The following is a 19455-nucleotide window of genomic DNA, read 5'->3' as shown; positions in this document are numbered from 1 at the left end:
ACACCTTTTATTGGTCATTTTGTTTCAAGAATAAGGTACAAAATTTAAAATAAAAGAAACTTGTAAAATATTTTCTCAATTTAAAAGCAGTACAGTAGTAAAAGATAACCTTACTTACATCAGAATGTATGTTTTCTTGAACAGCTGGATATTGGACTCAGAAAAAATACCATTTGCCGTTGGCAACAAAGTATTCCACTTGCCTTAAAACCTTTTTTGATGAGTTATATGCACTGTTTATGATGGCATAGCAGTCAAAATAGGACAAATGAGATCATGTACGGGACGATTTCTGAACGACTGGCTGTGAGGGGCAGGTCTTCCGAACCACCCAAACCCCCCTGGCTGATTTGAAATACACAATGTTGTAACTGTAAGTTAAATACTTAAAGGAATAGTTCACACAAAAACAAACTCTGTCATTATTTACTCAGTCTTTACATGTTTCAAACCTTTATGAGTTTCTTGTTAACCACAAAAGAAGGCATTTTGAAGAATGCTGAAAAGCTGTAACCATTGACTTCCATAAAGGCTACTTGTTTTTCATTCTATAAAATTAAATGGTTACAGATTTCCAGCATATACTTCAAAATATTGTCTTTTGTGTTCAACAGATGAAAAAACTCATAAAGGTTTGAAAATACATGCGAGAGAGAGAGTAGCTAAATGATGTTAGTTTTAATTTTGGGTAAGCTATCCCTTTAATTTGATTTGGAATAACATAACTGTGCTATTATATTTTGCATGAAATGTCCCTAAATCGACAAGGATAACATCTTTATCCTAATTTACATCACACAATCATAATAGCATTGCGGATTCTCCACCCATTTCCCTCAGTAATTCCAGGGCGCGCGCCTCCATAGGGCGTACGTCACATTTGCGCGTTCACAGTTTCCAAATACACTCACAAATTGCGTCGCTCAGCGTAGAGTTTTACGCTTTAAAGCGCATTTTTACGTAAAAGACGTGATATTTCTACAGCCAAGTATTGGCTGTAATGTAACATCGGCAGGAGAGAGTAGAGAGCGAGAGAACTGCGCTATCCTTTACTTTCCGGTAGGAGGTAGTGATGGGAAGTCCGAGTTTCTGTGAATCGGTTCTTTCGAACAGTTCATTTCAAACGAACCAAATCAAATACGTCACCAAAAGAATCAATTCTTTTACGTCACCTCTTGGTTCCTGGCATCCCTGTGTGACATATTAAGTCAACATTACTGTTAGGACGTTTTATATCAGTCACAGTAAACATATTTTAATCTCAATTACGTTTATGTAGCAAAACATTAGTGTTCAAGTTCATTCAGTTGATCAAAATAATATTTCATAAATTATAAACTTTTTAATTTAAAAGAACAGATATTATTTGGCCATAAAAGTAGCAGCACACACAAATTTTAGTAAAATCTTTACTATTTTTCACAAATACAAAATTGATATAGAGGACATGGTGGCTCAGTGGTTAGCACTGTCACAATACAGCAAGAAGGTCACTGGTTCAAGTCCCAATAGTATCTGGATGCAGCCTTTATGACTCAGTGTCTAAAAGACACTCAATGGAGCGAATGACATCACTGTGACGGGAAGGGTTAGGGGTGGGGTTAGGCAAGCGCATTAAAAAGCATTGGATGCAGCTCAGGCACCAGGTCTGCACCACTTTCTCAAGTCCCGGCTGTGTCAGTTGGCATTTCTGTGTGGAGTTTGCATGTTGGCGTGGGTTTACTCCAGATGCTCCTGTTTCCCCAACAGTCCAAATGCGCTATAGGTGAATTAAATAAACTAAATTGGCCATAGTGTAGCCTATGTGTATGAATGAGTGTGTATGGATGTTTCCCAGCACTGGGTTGCAGCTGGAAGGGCATCCGCTGTGTAAAATATATGCTGAATAAGTTGACGGTTCATTCTGGACGGAGAAACAGATATAAAAAACACGACATGAAGATGTAATTTGATAAAAAATAACAACAATATTATTGAGTTATAACTTAAATAAACGTTATAAAGCAAAAACAACATTTTGCAGGCATAATACAGCTATTTTGTGTCAGTTAAATCAGTTGACTTTTGAAATTCAAAATTTTTACTCAACTGGTTGAGGCATCCATTACTAAAAACCCCGCAGGAATCCTGCAGGAATATCATACAGGTTTCCTACATGATTTTCAGCTCATTTTCCTGTAGGAATACCTGCAGGAATTTTATGAGGGAATTTTAAGAAGGAAATTTATGAAGGAAATTTATGCAGGGATTATTCCTGCAGGAATTACAATCCTACAGGTCTATTAAAATATACAGTTCCTGCAGGATTATTGTGTAGGATAGATATGAAGTTAGAGAAATTTCACAATGAATCAATGTATTTTCACAAATTATTTATTAAAATTGTTAAAAAAATAAAAATAAAAATTAGACCAGAATCCAATGCACAGGCTGCGTTTACTCCATTTTCCTCAAAAAAAAAAAAAAAAAAAGTAAAAAAAAGTTTCCTGTAAGTGGTAAAGTTGGTGTAGGGCAGAATAAATAACCCAATAAAGGTTAAAAATAAATGTATTGTTCATTGTTTGTTTATGTTAGTAAATACAATAACTAAATATTATCTTATACAACTTTGATGTATGAAAACAAGCATGTGAGTAGTGAAAAAGTTTAATGCTGCATTACTTTTAGATTTTTAATTGTGATTTGTAATAATTTTACACAAAAAAAGCTGGCTTCACGTTCTCACAAAACAAACCCATTACAAAGTACATTATAAACAGCATAATGATATTAAACAAAAGCCAAACAAACAAATAAATTCATTCATTCATTTTCCTTCAGGCTTAGTCTATAATTTTTCAGGGGCCACCACAGCGGAAGGATCCGACCACTATTCCGGTATATCATGTTATAAGTAGCGTTTGCCCTTCCAGCCACAACCTAGTACTGGGAAATAAATAAATAAACAAACAAATTAACAAGAGTGTATGGGTGTTTCCAAATGGTGGAATGCAGCTGGAAAGGCATCCACTTTGTAATACATATGCTGGATAAGTAGGCGGTTCATTCTGCTGTGGCGACCCCTGATTAATAAAGTGACAAAACCGAAAAGAAAATGAATGAATAAATAAATTAACAAACAAACAAATAGGGGGTTCACCGAAAAACTAATTACGTTTGTGTAAAAAACAAAGCAAAACCTCAAATCTTTACTATCAAATGACTCAAGAGCTGCTCGGATGTGTTCGCGATCGAGTCAATATTCAGACCGCTCTTTTTCAGAGTCATTTAAAACGATTCGACTCACATGAACGATTCGTTAACGAATCTCACATCGCCTAGCAGCAGCCAGAAGGCATCCAGAACAGCAGTGTTAACTCAAAAGGGAACATCTTCATCAGGGATACGGTGTTATTCACAGGATTCAAGAAAAAGCTACTGACATCCGACCGGTCCTTTGGGAAGGAAAGACGCCCGAATTGTTTGCGCTTTATCGGATCTGGATCAATATTCATGGGCTAATGCGGACATGGCAAGTCTCGGTGTCAGCTTTATCGATACACACCGGCAACATCTGAAGCATATAAAGTGAACGATAAATCATAATTGAGCAAGTTTATCCGACCTGACCAGATTTCATCAATGCGCATGCGAGAAAACAGTTCTGGATATGCTGATATGAAGTGAATGTGCCATCGAGATAATGTGATTTTGGGCTTTCCATAGACGTATTCCTGTGACTTTACCATCGGCAACTCTAAAACCGAGACTAATTTGTATCACATAGTTTGTAAAGTGTTCATAAACGGCGCATTTGTTGGTTAAAGGACGGATGTCTTCATCTACAGTCAGCTGATCACCTCAGAATTCATTGCATTAGGAGAGATATCGTGGAGTTCCTCTGTATTTGCTTTAACAGAAGAGCCAGATAAATACTTCTGTGTTTAAAGGAAGCTCTAAAGATCGTGGTTAAGGAGTAACGGGATCTCAAGAGATGTCAGGCCGGCCTAGGACCACCTCATTCGCGGAGAGCTGCAAGCCAGTGCCGCAGCCTTCAGCCTTTGGCAACATGAAAGTCAGCAGTAAGTACCCTACATCTCATATCATAACCTTCCTCAGCCAAACACCCAGCAAATGCACATGGTTGTCATTTGGATGTATATGACGGGCATCTGTCATGTAATCCATCCGCTAATGCAATGCTGTGTCCAGCTCAAGGGATGGGTCAAGGGATCCTGTCTCTTATTATCAGATCTGCTCAATGGAAATACATTTGCTGCATTGTGCACTAAGGAAGCTCCCTGCCTAGGCATCATTGCACAGCTCAGTAGTTTTATACCAGGGAGGTTGCAGTGCCCAGTCCTTTTTCATTCTACTAGCACACAATGACTGCATTTACTAGCATTTAAATCAGAATTTGTCATATAGGAGGATTGTAAACACACTAAGCTGATTTTTGGGGTTGATCTAGTTAACTAAAACTAGTGTACATGTTATTGTTTCTTAAAATAAAAGTATTTTACAAATATATGTATTTTTTGGTTAGTTGCAATGACAAATGTATAACTCTTATGCATGGCTTAACCTGACGTACCATTAATAATATTAAAATATCACTCAATAAAAACTAAAATAAAGATAAATTAAAGAAAAGCTAATATAAATGCAAAGAAAATGACCAGAATGTTCACTAAAATCAAATTAAAATGGAACATATAACAATTCACAATAATAAGGTCTCAATTGTTTACATTAGTTAAGTACGTTTGCTTTTAAATGTACTCAAATGACTTCTAAACATATTTCTGAATTTTAGTTTCTGTTGATTTAACATCAGCAAATTAAGTATTATAAAGTATTATATAATGGAACTGAGTTGACATTAACTAATAATAAGGCGCACACGAAATCTGCGCGCGCAGAATTCCGCAGATTTTCCACAGAATTTCCACAGAATTCCGCAGATTTGCAGATTTTTAGCTCATCATTAATTCTGTTAATTTACTTGTGTAAATCTATATTTATTCAGTTTTTTATATAATTACAGCAATATTATTGACCAATATGAAAATGTTCATCTGATTTATGCACAATGCAGTTTTTACAGTAATATTTTCTGTCTTTTAGTAGAGATATTATATGAGAGACTTGCTTTGTTTACCAAATAAAGTGCATCTAATTGGATTTGCAATTTAAACATTAAATAAAAGTTAAAAAGGTATTATTTTTATTTAACATATTAAGGTTTTAGTTATGAAACTTCCAAAATAATACCGCATATATTCGCAGATTTTTCCAAAATTCTCTGCAGAAATAGCAAAAAACTTCAGCAGATTCCGTCTGGCCGTGCTAATGATCAACAGTTGTGTGTTTAACAATTAACATTAACAAAGATTACGACAATTTGTGGTTCGTTAATGTTAGTTAATGAATTAACAAAGAAACATATAGTTGTAATTCATTGGCATTCATTCATTTTCCCTCGGCTTCGTTCCTTATTTATCAAGGGTCACCACTGCGGAATGAACCGCCAACTATTCTAACACCTGTTTACGCCTTTCTAGCCACAACCCAGTACTGGAAACACCCATAGCAGGGCTCGACAATAAGGACTGCCCAATGGCCTGAGGCCAGCGTGCGAGACGCTCTGGACAGTGGACCGGATCATTACTGGCCCGATCGGCCTTGTCACTGTTTGTCAATTGCGTGTAAATACAGTGCTTTTCACACCTAGACGTTTGTTTCAGAACCTGTCTCGTTTGCTCAGTTAGCTTGGTTCGTTTTGCATATGTGAGTCCCGCAATTGCGCTCGGATCTGCGCTGAAACAATCGGTCCGAGACTGCATGAATGAGGTGGTCTCAGCTCATTTTGAAACGAATTCTGGAGTGGATCGATTGTAGCGAAAAGCTAAATTATCTATCAAACCAGGCTATGTCACGGCTGTGTATTAAGGCTGTGTAATAGCCATGTATTCTCTCTCCATATAAGAGAGGATTATGAGTAAGGGGGAATGTCATTTCTGCCATCAAATGTGCGTTTCATGTCGATTACGAAAGTGAAAGCAGGCTGAAATATCACAGAGTGCTGTTTATCTGTTAGGAAAATCGACTGAAATTACTATTTGATCGTTTTTCCATATTTGAATCTTATAATAGTTTGCATGAAGCCTTTTTTATATTTAATTTCTGCACTGAAACCTCGAAAAAAAGATCAACATTGATCTGCTTCATGATCAGACTGCAGTCTCGCTTCATCTGTTGTTTCTCTCTATATTTTAAGCTTATAAAGCATAATTCTAGACACTTTTTTAATAGATTAAATAGATAAATAGATTAATTTAATAGATAATTCAATAGACAGATTTTTACAAAACTTGACAACTGAAATGAGGCTATGGGAAAGTTTTATCTCTCTGATTTATATTCGGTGAAGATGTCTATGGTTGTCAAAATGAAAGTGTATATTTTCGCTATGTATAAAAATGTATATTCGCTTCATAATGTAAGTGTAAAACATTATATATATATATATATATATGTATTTAATCACAATTGTAATTATTTAGATAGTTGTATTAAAAGAAAAGTTATGCTGTAGTTAAGTTTAACCCTTAAGACTTTATTTAAAATATGTGGCTGAAAAAAAAAAGCTATTGACTTCTGTATTAACTTCTATAAAACCTTTTTTTTTTGGTGGGGCCAGTGAAAATTTTGGCAGGGAAAGTAAAAATCGGAACCACTGGCCCGATCAGGCCAGTAGAAAAAACCCTAATCGTTGAGCCCTGCATACACTCTCAAATTTGCACACACTCATACACTACGGCTAATAAATTTACTCAGTTCACCTATAGCGCATGTGTTTGGACTGTGGGGGAAACCGGAGAACCCAGAGGAAACCTACGTGAACACAGGGAGAACATGCAAACTCCACACAGAAATGCCAACTGGCCCAGCCGGGACTCGAACCTTGCTGTGAGGTGACAGTGCTAGCCATGAAGCATAAAATTGTTGCATAAAAAGTTATTATAATAACTTTAATAATCTCAATGATACTAAAATAACAATGACATGATAACCAAAACCAGATTAAACTAATACTCCAAGTAACACAAGTCTGTGTTTCCATTTTACAAACTAATATTCACCTCAATAATCACAACATAATGAGGTTTTTGAGATTTATTAAAATATTACATATCGTTAAAACACATTAATATGATGTGCACATGACCATATTCTCATATTAATCGTAATATTTCATTGTAGGACTGATTTTAGTCCTCTCAGCTGGTTGGAGTCATTTTTAACATGAAAGATGTTCCTTGTTGATCTCTGTTTTAGTGTCTTTAGATCTTTGAATTGGTATTGAATTATAATGACGTATTAGTACCACATACTTATAGTTGAAGACAAAATTATTAGCCCTCCTGTATATTTATTTCCCCAATCTCTGTATAACGTGAAGATGATTTTTTCAAGATATCTCTAAACATATTTGTTTTAATATCTAATTTCTATTAACTAATTTATTTTATCTCTGCCATGATATTTCACTAGATATTTTTAAATATGCTAATATTCAGCTTAAAGTGACATTTAAAGGCTTAACTAATTAGGTTAACTAGGCAGGTTAGGGTAATTTGGCAAGTCATTTTATATCAATGGTTTGTTCTGTAGACCAGTGGTTCTCAACTGCTTTGGTCATGGGTCCCACATTTGTACATGGTCATCAACCCAAATTTTTAGGAACTAGAATATAAATTTAGGAATTAAAATTAATTTGTATTTGTTTATTAACAAATTTCCTTATCTCTGTCATTTAACAAAATGTATCAAATATAGTAATATTACAGAGTAAAAACATAAAATACTGCAAACAGTGGTTAGGGTAAGGAAAAGTTCAGTTAACATTACCTAAACTGAACTGTTAATAAAACGTTAACACTGATTCTGTTGAACTGAGCAAACCAGCAAATTAAGGTAAAATGATTAAAATAATCATAACCATTTTTATAATAATCACCAGCTATTTGCTCTTCTGCTATTGTGTGGGTTTTCTTGTCCTTTGCTACTCGGTGAGCACAGTAAGATGCGCGGAGTGCTTGTACTTGAACATGAGGATGTTAGGCACGATGCCCTCAGCTATTGGAGTCATCTTTGAAAATAGTCCACAGGTTTGTCCTTGCAACTGGGATGCCATATGAGCTCCTCACTAAATATGACACACTGAGGTTTTAAGCCTTTTTTGTCGTCAATATATGTAAATCCACACTTTTCATATTCGGGGTTGTACTTGCACTTCGACATATTTACTGCTATAATTAAATTAAATTTTGGATGTTGCACGTGGATTTCAAAATAAAAGTCCAATATATGCTAAATAGGTAAAAAAAAGTACTTTTGTTGTTTTTTTTACCACACACTCGACACACCAGTTGAGAAACTCTGCTGTAGACTATAGAAAAAATATTGCTCAAGGGGACTAATAATATTGTCCTTAAAATGGTTATAAAAAATAAAAACTGCTTTTATTCTAGACATAATAAAACAAATAAGACTTTCACCAGAAGAAAAAACATTATCAGACATACTGTGAAAATTTCCTTGCTCTGTTAAACATCATTTGGAAAATATATATTAAAAAAAGAGCTATTAGTTGACTTCAGCGGTATGTCTCATCTGGGTGATGTTTGCATATCTGCATGAGCTGTCAATAAAAAATGTCCACCGCCCTTCTTTGAACCCGTGCCCCATGGTTTGATTGACAGACCTCTCTCCTGAGCCTTGGCCCAGCTGGATCACTCATTTCCTGCACTAATGATGTGCATCTCACCACTGGGCACCTCAGGAAAGGAGGATCAGAGAGATGTGTGTGACTCACCTATGACTCTATACCTCTTTTCCAAATGTCTCCGACAGTAGTCATATGTAGTGTCACAGTCTACTTAACAATAGGGGAGGTACACGTGGATCAGCTCTTAAACTAACACCTGTTTATTTATTTTTTGGGAAAAGGTTCGATTTACAACTTCACTACAGTTAAACAGTTGAGTTTTACTACTTTTGAATCCATTTAAGCGGTATCTAGGTCTGGCGGGAGGACTTTTAGCTTAGCTTAGCATAAATTATTGAATCGGATTAGACCATTAGCATCTCATTCAAAAAAATGTAAGAGTTTTCCTATTTACTGCTTGACTCTTCTGTAGCTACATTGTGTACTGTAAAACTACAGCACAATTGTAATTCTTCCTTTACAGTGCTCTTGTAAATTTTACAGTATTACTGGCAACCAAAATTTCCAGTAATACTATAAATTGTACAGCAATTTTTTACAGTGTACATATTATGTCCCGTATGTGACCCATTCAGATTATGAATTCTCTTCTAATGTTCCGATCCCTTGATTTAGGTGTGTTTGTTCAGGAAGAGTTTGGAAATGTGTACTGTTTGTGTACTTGGAGGAACAGGGTTGGGAAACACTGCATTGTGATCTAATGAGCTGAAGTGAATGACTCCCAGCATCAGTTTTACCAGCTGACTCATCCTGCTGCCACAGCAAAGCCCGGGCCGGAGGCAGCATCGCTCTCTCCACAGGGTGTGCCCTACTGAGGGGTTACACCTGAACATGTGACGTACTCATCAGCGTCACACACATGGCTGATAGATCGTCTAGACATGCCTGCTAGAGAACAGAAGCAGGCCTTATAGCTGCTACATTTCTGATGCTGTAGACAGCCTGAGAGATATGGACCCTTTTCACATTTCTCAGTAGAAGTCGTCATAGTTGGGTAAATTTAGAGCACAGTGAATGGGAGAGTACAACAAATCATTTTTACAATCCTATTTGCTAAAATAATAAAAGAAAAACTTCACAATAGTGTTATTAAGACTTTGAGAAATAGGAAGATAACTGACATTAAATTCTCTGTCCCGTCCACAGACTCTGCATTACAAACGCCTCACACAAGTGGTAATTCGTTTTTTGTAATTTGATGCAGATGATGTAATACATACATAAATACATATAAATGTACATATGTTTTTAAAAAAATCTAAATATTAAACATTTTCATGGATTTAAGATGTTGATGACCATTAATCGTCTCATAACAGTCTTGTGAAAAGGGTCCATTACTGATCTCCATAGTGTATATGTATATTTAATAGGTCACACTTTATAATTAGATGTAATAATGTTAGTTAATATACATACTAACATGATGTAATAACGAACAATGCTTAATCATAGTTCAACATTTACTAATGCTCTAATAAAATTCATGCTTGTTAACATTAGTTGATGGGGTGCGAGTTAACAGTGTAACCCACCGACCCTACTGCACCCAACCAGGTCTGAGCTGGCATTTTGTATGGAAGTCGATTGCTCTAACAAAGAGGTTAAAGACCATGGCCTCTAGCGTCTATAGCTAGAACACCTTTTTTGAGATTAGAGGAGTGAGGTTTACCTGCATTGCACTTCACTACCTGGCCTTCGTAACACTAAACCCCGAAATCTCACTCTCATCCCGGACGAGCCCCCATCTGTAACCCACTGATCCTACTGCTCCCAACCCAGTCTGAGCTGGGATCAAACCGGCGATTCTTTGTATGGAAGTCAGTTGCTCTAAGAAGCAGCCTAAAGACCGTGGCCTCTAGCGTCCGTGGCTAGTGTACCTTTTGAGGTCAGAGAAGAGAGGTTTACCTGCATAGCACTTCGCTAGTTACACTACCTCTGTTACACTCAGAGGTCGAAATCTCACTCCCATCCCGGACGAGCCCCCACGGATTGGGATAATTCTGCAGTGGAAGTGCAGCTCCATAAAATACAATAAACAATCTATAAACTTTTTTGGTGTAACGCCTTGACTCACTCTGGAAACAAAAGATTGCAGGAGTTATCGAAACACGTAGATTTATTTACAAACACTCACATGAAGGACATAGGATACACAGGAGACTCAGGAATGACATAGGCTGACAACAAAGCATCAAGAATACCAGACAATGAATGACTAAACACAGGGACTATAAATACACTGGGAAATGATTAGACTGATTGCATACAGGGTTGAGACACAGGTGGAAGTAATGCACATGATGGAATGGCGATAAACAGAACAAAGGAGCACATGGGAATAGTCACATTGTGAACACAAATACTCGTGGAGCACAAGACCTGACATTGCGGTCCCACGACACATTTTTGTTGTGGTCTGGGCTATTTGCAGTGCATTTCTGTATTTGCATGTGATGTGAGTATTTCATGTGTAACAATCTATAAATAAAGAAAAAGATACAATTAAAATGAACTGTTTTATCATTTCCCTAGTCTTACAGTATTCAAGTGCAGTAACTGAACGATAAAATTAAAAACAATTCAACAAAATTAATCATAGTTACGGTCATAAATGGTGCAATTTCTTACACCTGAATGCTTTTAAAATCATTATACAATCAAAAACACATGCAAATAATAAATTATGATACAAAGTCAACACTGCATATCCTGCGGTGACGATTGCGAATGATCACATTGCGATATCGATGCTGAAACAATATATTGTGCAGCCGTAATTTCAATGTGCTTATATGATGCGAAGGAAATATCACTTATCAGTTGTAGTAGTTAAAAACAGTCTGTCATTTAATTTTTTTTTCCTGGGGGGTATAAAATATTCAACCCAGGCTCATTCTAAAAACATAGTCTCGTTGATGTTTCTGGAGACCGCGAAATACGTCCCGGGAGGTATGTATTTTGCAGTTTTTGTCTTCGCAAATCCACAAGAGGCTGCTGTGTGCTCTTTTTCACATCTCAAAATTGTCTCGTGGGCGCGAACTCTTGCATGAACCCAGCAGAGGCCACTGTCGAGTGACGTCTGTCTGACTGACTGAATGACCAAATGGCCGACTAGTCGACATGCCAATCGACCAAGCCACCTCCTCCTTCCCTAAACCCAACCAATTTTATCTATTGACCCGCCCACCCGCTTACTTCATTAAACCCAACCGACGATTTACAAAAACTGTCCAGAAAAAGAAAAGCTGTTATGCACTTGTTCACTTTATTTTTTGGAGTCTGTTTTTGTCTTACCTGATTTCTGGAACCGCTCTTTCCCGGACTCGAACCTGGTTGCAGCGGGAAAGCTCTCCACACGGAGGTTAGCTGTCAGCTGGTAAGCGCGAAAAGGAACGGCATCATACCGCTTCGTAGCTTTTTAAAAATGAAATGCAGCCATACGTACCTCCGGCTACATCATATGCGATCTCCAGAAACGTCTACAGGACTACATTTTCAGAATGAGCCTGTGTTCATTTATATTTATTAGTTTAGTTAATATTTATATTATAACACAAATTTCAAAATTTGTTGTTTTTATTGTCCCTATTGATTAGTTTAGCAGAACAATTGTATTTATTTCTTTAAAATATATATGTTTAAATTTAAGATAGTATAAAGTGTAAAGAATTTGGATAATGGTGTTAAATGTAATATTTAATAAGTCTTAAATATAATTAGGGTGGCACGATGGCTCAGTGGTTAGCACAGTCAGCCTTGCAACAAGAAGGTCGCTGGTTCAAGTCCCAGCTGGGTCAGTTGGCATTATGTGGACTTGGCATGTTCTCTCCGTGTTAGCGTGGGTTTCCTCCAGGTGCTTCGGTTTTCCCCACAGTTCAAAGACATGCGCTATAGGTGAATTAAATAAAAAGGAAATTGGCCATAGTATATGTGTGTGAATAAATGATAAATAAAGTCACTAAGCCGTATGAAAAGTAATGAATGAATAAAACTAGTTTCTCGTATTGCACTGCTGTGATAGCTGTTTAGCATTTAAAATGACTGCTTTTTATATTTAACTGTATTTCAGTTGTTTTTAATTATATGTAAAAACCATATATGAGCAATCAGCAATATATAAGTATCTGTATATAAATGTATATTAAAAAAATGATAATCAGCTTATTGGTATTAGCCAGGATTTTAATATCATCGCATCCGTAAATGCAACCCATTAAATGCATTAAACATCTGTGCGTCACAACCTATATTTTCTCTCTGTTCAAGTTCTGAGTAATGTTTATTATTATTAAAACAATTAAATAAGGCATGATGTGTAGATTAGATATTCATAATCACTTCACGTTTATTCATAATCGGCTAATGTTTGATTTGTTCTTCACATTGCAGACGGTTAGTGATGATCTTTTCGTATGTGAGCTATAATGTGATTAATGCTGTAGAGCTATCATGATGAAAAGTCTGTTAGCTGAGAGATTAAGCTAAGCGCTGTCTTATATTAAATGCCTGGGTTTATCTGAATTGCTAAATGACTAGTGAGTTTGTGAGCTGGATGGTGTCAGAGGAGCAGGATGAGGAGATGATCTGGGTAAGTAATGGGCCGTGACTCAATTAAAATTCCATGCTGCGTAAGTTTGGTGTGCAGAGATCTTTATTAGCTCATTATTCTGTGTGTGTGTGTGTGTGTGTGTGTGTGTTTACGCCCTCTGACTCATCACATTTCATCGTGCTGAACGTGCAACTCTGTGTGCACTTGATTCCAATAGTGTCTGGCTGCAGACTGGCACATGAACTCTCAGACATGCATACATACAGTTGAAGTCAAAATGATTAGCCCTCCTGGGATTTAAATAATATATTTTTCAAATGATGTTTTACAGAGCATAGAATTTTTAACAGTATTTCCTATAATATTTTCTTCTGGAGAAAGTCTTATTTGGTTTATTTCGGCTAGAATAAAAGCAGTTTTTAATTTTAAGGTCAATATTATTAGCCCCCTTAAGCAATATTTATTCCAGCACGTGCTCATTGTGGATGTGCACCCGTCTACATTTCTGGAGAGCATGAATTATGTAGTCAGAGGTACGTATAGCTGCATTTCGTCTTTAAAACAAACAGCATAGGGGCGGTATAATGCCGCCGATGGCTTCTGTTCCTTTTCACGTTACCAGCGGGTCGCTTACCTCTGTATTGATGGCTTTTTCAGTATTACCAGTTTGCCCAGGGGCTTGTTGCGTATGTCAGCAAACTTGAGACGCACCCGCGATGACAGTATTCGAAGATTGGTTTCACAAACCAGGTAAATCAAAAGCAAAAAATGAAATAAACATAAACAACAGGCCGAAAACGACATGGTAAAATCATGTGGCCGCAACGGCTTTTCTTTTTCTAGATGTGTTCTGAAAACACTATCGGTTGGGTTTAGGGAAGTTGATGGGTGGGTCACTCAGTCAGTCGATAGCAAGCTGGCCTGAGGTGCGTTTCCAATAACTAACGTCGCAAGTTTCGTTGTTACAAAGATAGTTAATTGATTTGGCGTTTTCTCAAATCTGCCGTTCCAACAAGCATTCGCAAACAGCATCACAAACTTGTACGCTTACAACTACACCTTTACAGCTGTAATTAGACGCATTGTTCCTGGTTGTGTTCTATTTACCGTTATCCCCCCATGCTCTATTCATTTAGAATGTTCCAACATTTATACTTGGAATGATTAAAAAAAACATTAAAGTCATGTCTCTTAGGTGTGATTTGCTTTCAAAGTATCTTTACAGTTTAGTTTTAGCGATCTTCATTTCGACAAATGCATTCCCTTCGCAGTGCACTTTGAAAACATTTATGCCATGGCTCATGACGAAAGCTGCATGTGATCTATTATTTAAAAGCGGAATTTACGTTACATATCCGAAGCTGGAGAAAACAAAAATATATAGCATATGTTAATGCTTTTAATTTAGAGTAGGTTATTTATTAAGAAATGTATCTGTGCTGTATATGACATGAGCCTGTTGGTCAGAACATTTCTGCAGTCATTTAAATGTGTCAAATTGTAAAAGTAAGCTTAAAAAAAAGAACACAAATAATTTAACAATATCCTACTTATTAATAATAATAATAATGATTATGATAATAATAATATTAATAATAATAATGATGATTTTAAGTAGGGTTTTTTTATTTCTTAATAAATAAGCCTACTGTAAATTAGACCTACAACAATTAACGATTTATATGGTTTATGAGATTAGAATACATGGTAGCTAAGTGATTTTATATGGAGTATTTTCAGTAATATTTGTAAAGGAAACAAAAATAGGATCTATATGTGCCATTTATATATATATATATATATATATATATATATATATATATATATATATATATATATATATATATATATATATATATATATATCTAATTTATATTAACATGGAAAACGAGTGCATGTTTTTACCAAAACTAATATTGGATTTTTTTAAAAATGTGTGATCATGTAAAACAATATAATTTGCATAAAAATTATGTTTTTTTTTTCTCTAAAGAAGTTGTTACTCCACCCTGTCTAGAGCGTCATTTTAGGCGTTTTACGTTATAACTAATTTGGTTCAAAAGATGGATCTGCGACAGAGAAACTACGTGCTTTGGGAAACACTCGTCACTACATTGTTCTTTTCCCCAACGATGCATCGTACTATGATAGTTCAGCAACGAGTTATGTCGTTGTTTGGAAAACGCACCCCTGGTCAGCTGAAGTGTATATTGCGCCCTCTGGTGGATTAATGTGAGAAGAAGACACAAGAGAGAAATTTGAGATCATCAAAAAGCACACACAAAAATTTGTTTTATTAAAAACAAGCTTAGATTTGTCCACCTGTCAGGTTTTAGACCATATTGGGCACAGCATGTGTATTTGGATATAACTCAGTTGTTTGAGCACACTTCGTTATTATTGTTCATTTATTAGTTTGCTGGAAATAAGAACTGAATTTAGAAATAGTTTTGAAACAAATATTTTCGCTTATCAAATGAAATTAATTATTTTTAGGCTAATTGATGTCTGTGCATACAAGGTTTCCCTATCCACGAGAGCAAAGTGAAAGTAGATTATGAGATGCCTTATCTCTCATTCTCGCGCTGTAGATGCTCTCTTTAACTGTTTTCTTGCTAGTGAAATGCTCAGTTTTTCCACTTACAAAGTCTGTCATGTAAATAGCAAATGCGTTTATGGTGCGACGGAACTGGCTCTTAAAGGGAATGGGAGATGAGACTCTGATTGGTTTATTCTCAAAACACACCTATAACTCATTGAGAAAATCAAATCAACCACTTTAGACCAAGCGGATTTTTCTGTCCTTAAATTAGCAAAAGTGGATTCTGACACACCCTAAAAGCGTTTGCACCCTGCGCTTTGTGCATGGACCGACAAAATAGAGCCCCTTATGTTTTCAATTTCCTCAGAAACGAAAACCTGGATACATGTTCACAATGAGTCTGTTTTTTTATTATTGTTTATTTTTTTATTGTCTACGGAACAAACCCCTGTTTTACAATGACTTGCCTAATTAACCTGGTTAAGCCTTTAAACGCCTTTTTAAGCTGAAGACTAGTATGTTGAAACATATCTAGTGAAACGTTATGTACTGTCATCATGGCAAAGATAAAAGAAATCAGTTATTAGAAATAAGTTATTAAACCTATTATGATTAGAAACATATTGAACATTTTTTTCTTTCAGTTTAACATAAATTGGGGAAAATATAGAAGGGGATAATAATACAGGAGGGCTAATAGTTCTGACTTCAATGTGTTTAGTACATTGGAAGCACATTTGAATGGTATTAAAAAAATGTTTTAAAAAGAAATGGTGAGTTTAAGACAGTATAATTCCCAATGTATCTATTCAAATTTTTCATTTTCACATTGTAATGCGCTTACTCAGGGGTGTGAGAACATGACGAGGTGTGAAGCGGATGTGTTTAACTCGAAAATGAGCTCAGGTGAATGTTGATACACGTAGGATTAACCATTAATGAGCGTAGTAACACCTAAAGCGACCAGCGAATGACAAAGGAATATTCATGCTCATTGTACTTTCTCCTGTCTCTTTAGGAGATAAAGACGGCAGTAAGGTGACGACAGTGGCCGCGACCCCCGGTCAGGGTCCCGACCGGCCTCAGGAGGTCAGCTATACGGACACAAAGGTCATTGGAAACGGCTCATTTGGGGTCGTATATCAGGCCAAGCTTTGTGACACCGGCGAGTTGGTGGCCATAAAGAAGGTGCTGCAGGATAAAAGGTTTAAGGTAAGAATGTTTATTTATTTATTTATTTATTTATTTATTTTTATTTATTTATTTATTTATTTATTTATTTATTTATTTATTTATTTATTTATTTATTTATTTATGTTTTAATGCCATATCACCAGCATTGGCTATACACTCAAAAATAACACCTGCTGCTTGTTTAACTACTTATTTAAAATGAAAACAAAACATTTTTAAAGATTTTTTTGGGTACAACTTATTTGGTTTATGTTCAGTCCAGGTAACTTAATCGATTTGTGTTGGGACAACAACATGATTTAATTGTGTGGAACATAGCAAAAACTATACTAAATATACAATATATAACACGCAATCATCGGTTTCTCAATAAACACTCATTGACAAATAACTACAACACCCAAAAGAGTCATGTACAATCCTTTAGTTTGATTAATGATGAATATTCCTCCAGAAATTCCTCCTTAAAATGTGTCCTGAATAAAAGCGTTCTCTAATATCTTAAGGTAAGAATGTGTGTTGTAGAGCTGCACGATTAATCGAAAAAAGACTGCGATCTCAATACGACTCCCTAGACGATCTTAATCCAGCATTCCTATGATTCTGCCAAGCATATTTTCAAGTTCAGGAGAGAAGCAAAGGCAGCCACACAAGTCTTCACATTGTTTTACATACATTGCTCAGCAACGTGGACACCTCCAAAAAGTGTTAAAAATGTCACATGCTGTATTTAGAAGGTATAATTCACCCAAAAATATAATTTCTGTCGTCATGTAATGATGTATTCGCGGCCGCGAAATCACGCGTGACGTGAGCTGTTACTGTGGTCTATTAATGTTGTCAATGACAGATTGTGAGCAAATGTCTCAAACATAATTTTAATTAGGTCTATTAAATATTGAGCATTTTAACCAACAGTAGACCTACATACAGTTTAGGTCAGAATCATTAGCCTTCCTGAATTTTTCGCCCCCCTGTTTAATTTTTTTCCCAATTTCAATTTAATCATTTTCTTTTCAGCGTAGTCCCTTTATCAAAATGGGGGTCACCACAGCAGAATGAACGGCTAACTTATCCAACATATGTTTTACGCAGCGGATGCCCTTCCAGCTGCAACCCATACACACTTACTCACAATTTAGCTCACCCAATTCACCTATACCACATGGCTTTGGACTTGTGGGGAAAGCGAGGTAGCAAGAAGGTTGCTGGTTTGAGTCCTGACTGGGCCAGTTGGCATCTTCTGTGTGGAGTTTGCTTTTTCCCCGTGTTGGCGTGAGTTTCCTCCGGGTGCTCCAGTTTCCCACACAGTCCAAAGACATGCGCTATAGGTGAATTGAATAAACTACATTGGTCATAGTGTATGAGTGTGAATGTGAGAGAGTATGGGTGTTTCCCAGTACTGGGTTGGAGCTGGAAGGGCATCCGCTGTGTAAAACATATGCATACTAACGTTAGCAGAACATTCTGTCTTTTCTGGAGCTAAAATTATGAGTTTTATTTATTTTTCCTTACTGAATATTTTGGAAATACAGTATTCCAGCACTTTCAGTAAAGAGAAAAGAGCTGTTGATCGTTTGAAGATATTATGAAGAACACAACAAAACACAAATTCTTTGTAAAAGTCTTCGAATAAAAACTAGCAACATTTAAAGCTTCATGAAGGGGGACTATTCTTTTAAATTATTATTTTTAAAAATATATTTAACTATAATATTAAGCCTTATTTTAAGTTTACATGTACCATTTTGATGTGAGTGTTCATGATGCTTATTTATTTATTTTTACCAGAATCGTGAGTTACAGATCATGAGGAAACTCGATCACTGTAACATCGTCCGTCTGCGGTATTTCTTCTACTCCAGTGGAGATAAAGTGAGTGCTTTTCCTTATTTTTTTCATCAGTGACCTATAGTCAATTAATTATTTACATTAAACGATTTTAGTTCACTTTTACTTTTCAAGTTAGAACAATAAAAGCAATCAAGTATACTGCACACACTCTTTCATCTCTGATGCTTTTTCAGACGCTTGCACCAGACACTTTACAATCACTCCCCATTTCTATAAAAACATGCATGAGTGTGCCTCACACAGGTGAGTGGGTTTGACAAACCACCTACAGAAACACTCCTGTCTCTATATGCACCAACCACTTTACATGCATATCAAAGTGTGCCTCACACAGGTGAGTGGGTTTGACCAACCACCTATAGAAACACTCCTGTCTCTATATGCACCAACCACTTTACATGCATATCAGAGTGTGCCTCACACAAGTGAGTGGGTTTGACAAACCACCTATAGAAACACTCCTGTCTCTATATGCACCAACCACTTTACATGCATATCGGAGTGTGCCTCACACAAGTGAGTGGGTTTGACAAACCACCT

The 19455-nt window shown here is 36.2% G+C and overlaps 1 protein-coding gene across 4 annotated transcripts in view; it reads left to right on the top strand.

Annotated features, from left to right (window-relative positions):
- Window positions 1-3340: 3340 nt before the first annotated feature.
- The window catches only part of gsk3bb (glycogen synthase kinase 3 beta, genome duplicate b), an 834817-nt gene continuing 818702 nt past the window's right edge, over window positions 3341-19455 (top strand). For 3 of the 4 annotated variants that reach the window (XM_073945266.1, XM_073945251.1, XM_073945259.1), the window contains exons 1-3: window positions 3341-4061; window positions 16886-17079; window positions 18853-18936. In XM_073945266.1, the coding sequence (XP_073801367.1) occupies window positions 3974-4061; window positions 16886-17079; window positions 18853-18936 (366 nt within the window). In that variant the 5' untranslated portion in view covers window positions 3341-3973. The remainder of the gene's footprint in view (window positions 4062-16885; window positions 17080-18852; window positions 18937-19455) is intronic. The other variant, NM_001145688.1, reaches the window with a different exon arrangement.

This window comes from Danio rerio, chromosome 1 (assembly GCF_049306965.1).
Source record: "Danio rerio strain Tuebingen ecotype United States chromosome 1, GRCz12tu, whole genome shotgun sequence".
Lineage (NCBI taxonomy): Eukaryota > Metazoa > Chordata > Actinopteri > Cypriniformes > Danionidae > Danio > Danio rerio.
Note: the sequence above shows the minus strand (reverse complement) of the source record. Positions and strands in the feature narration are given on the sequence as shown.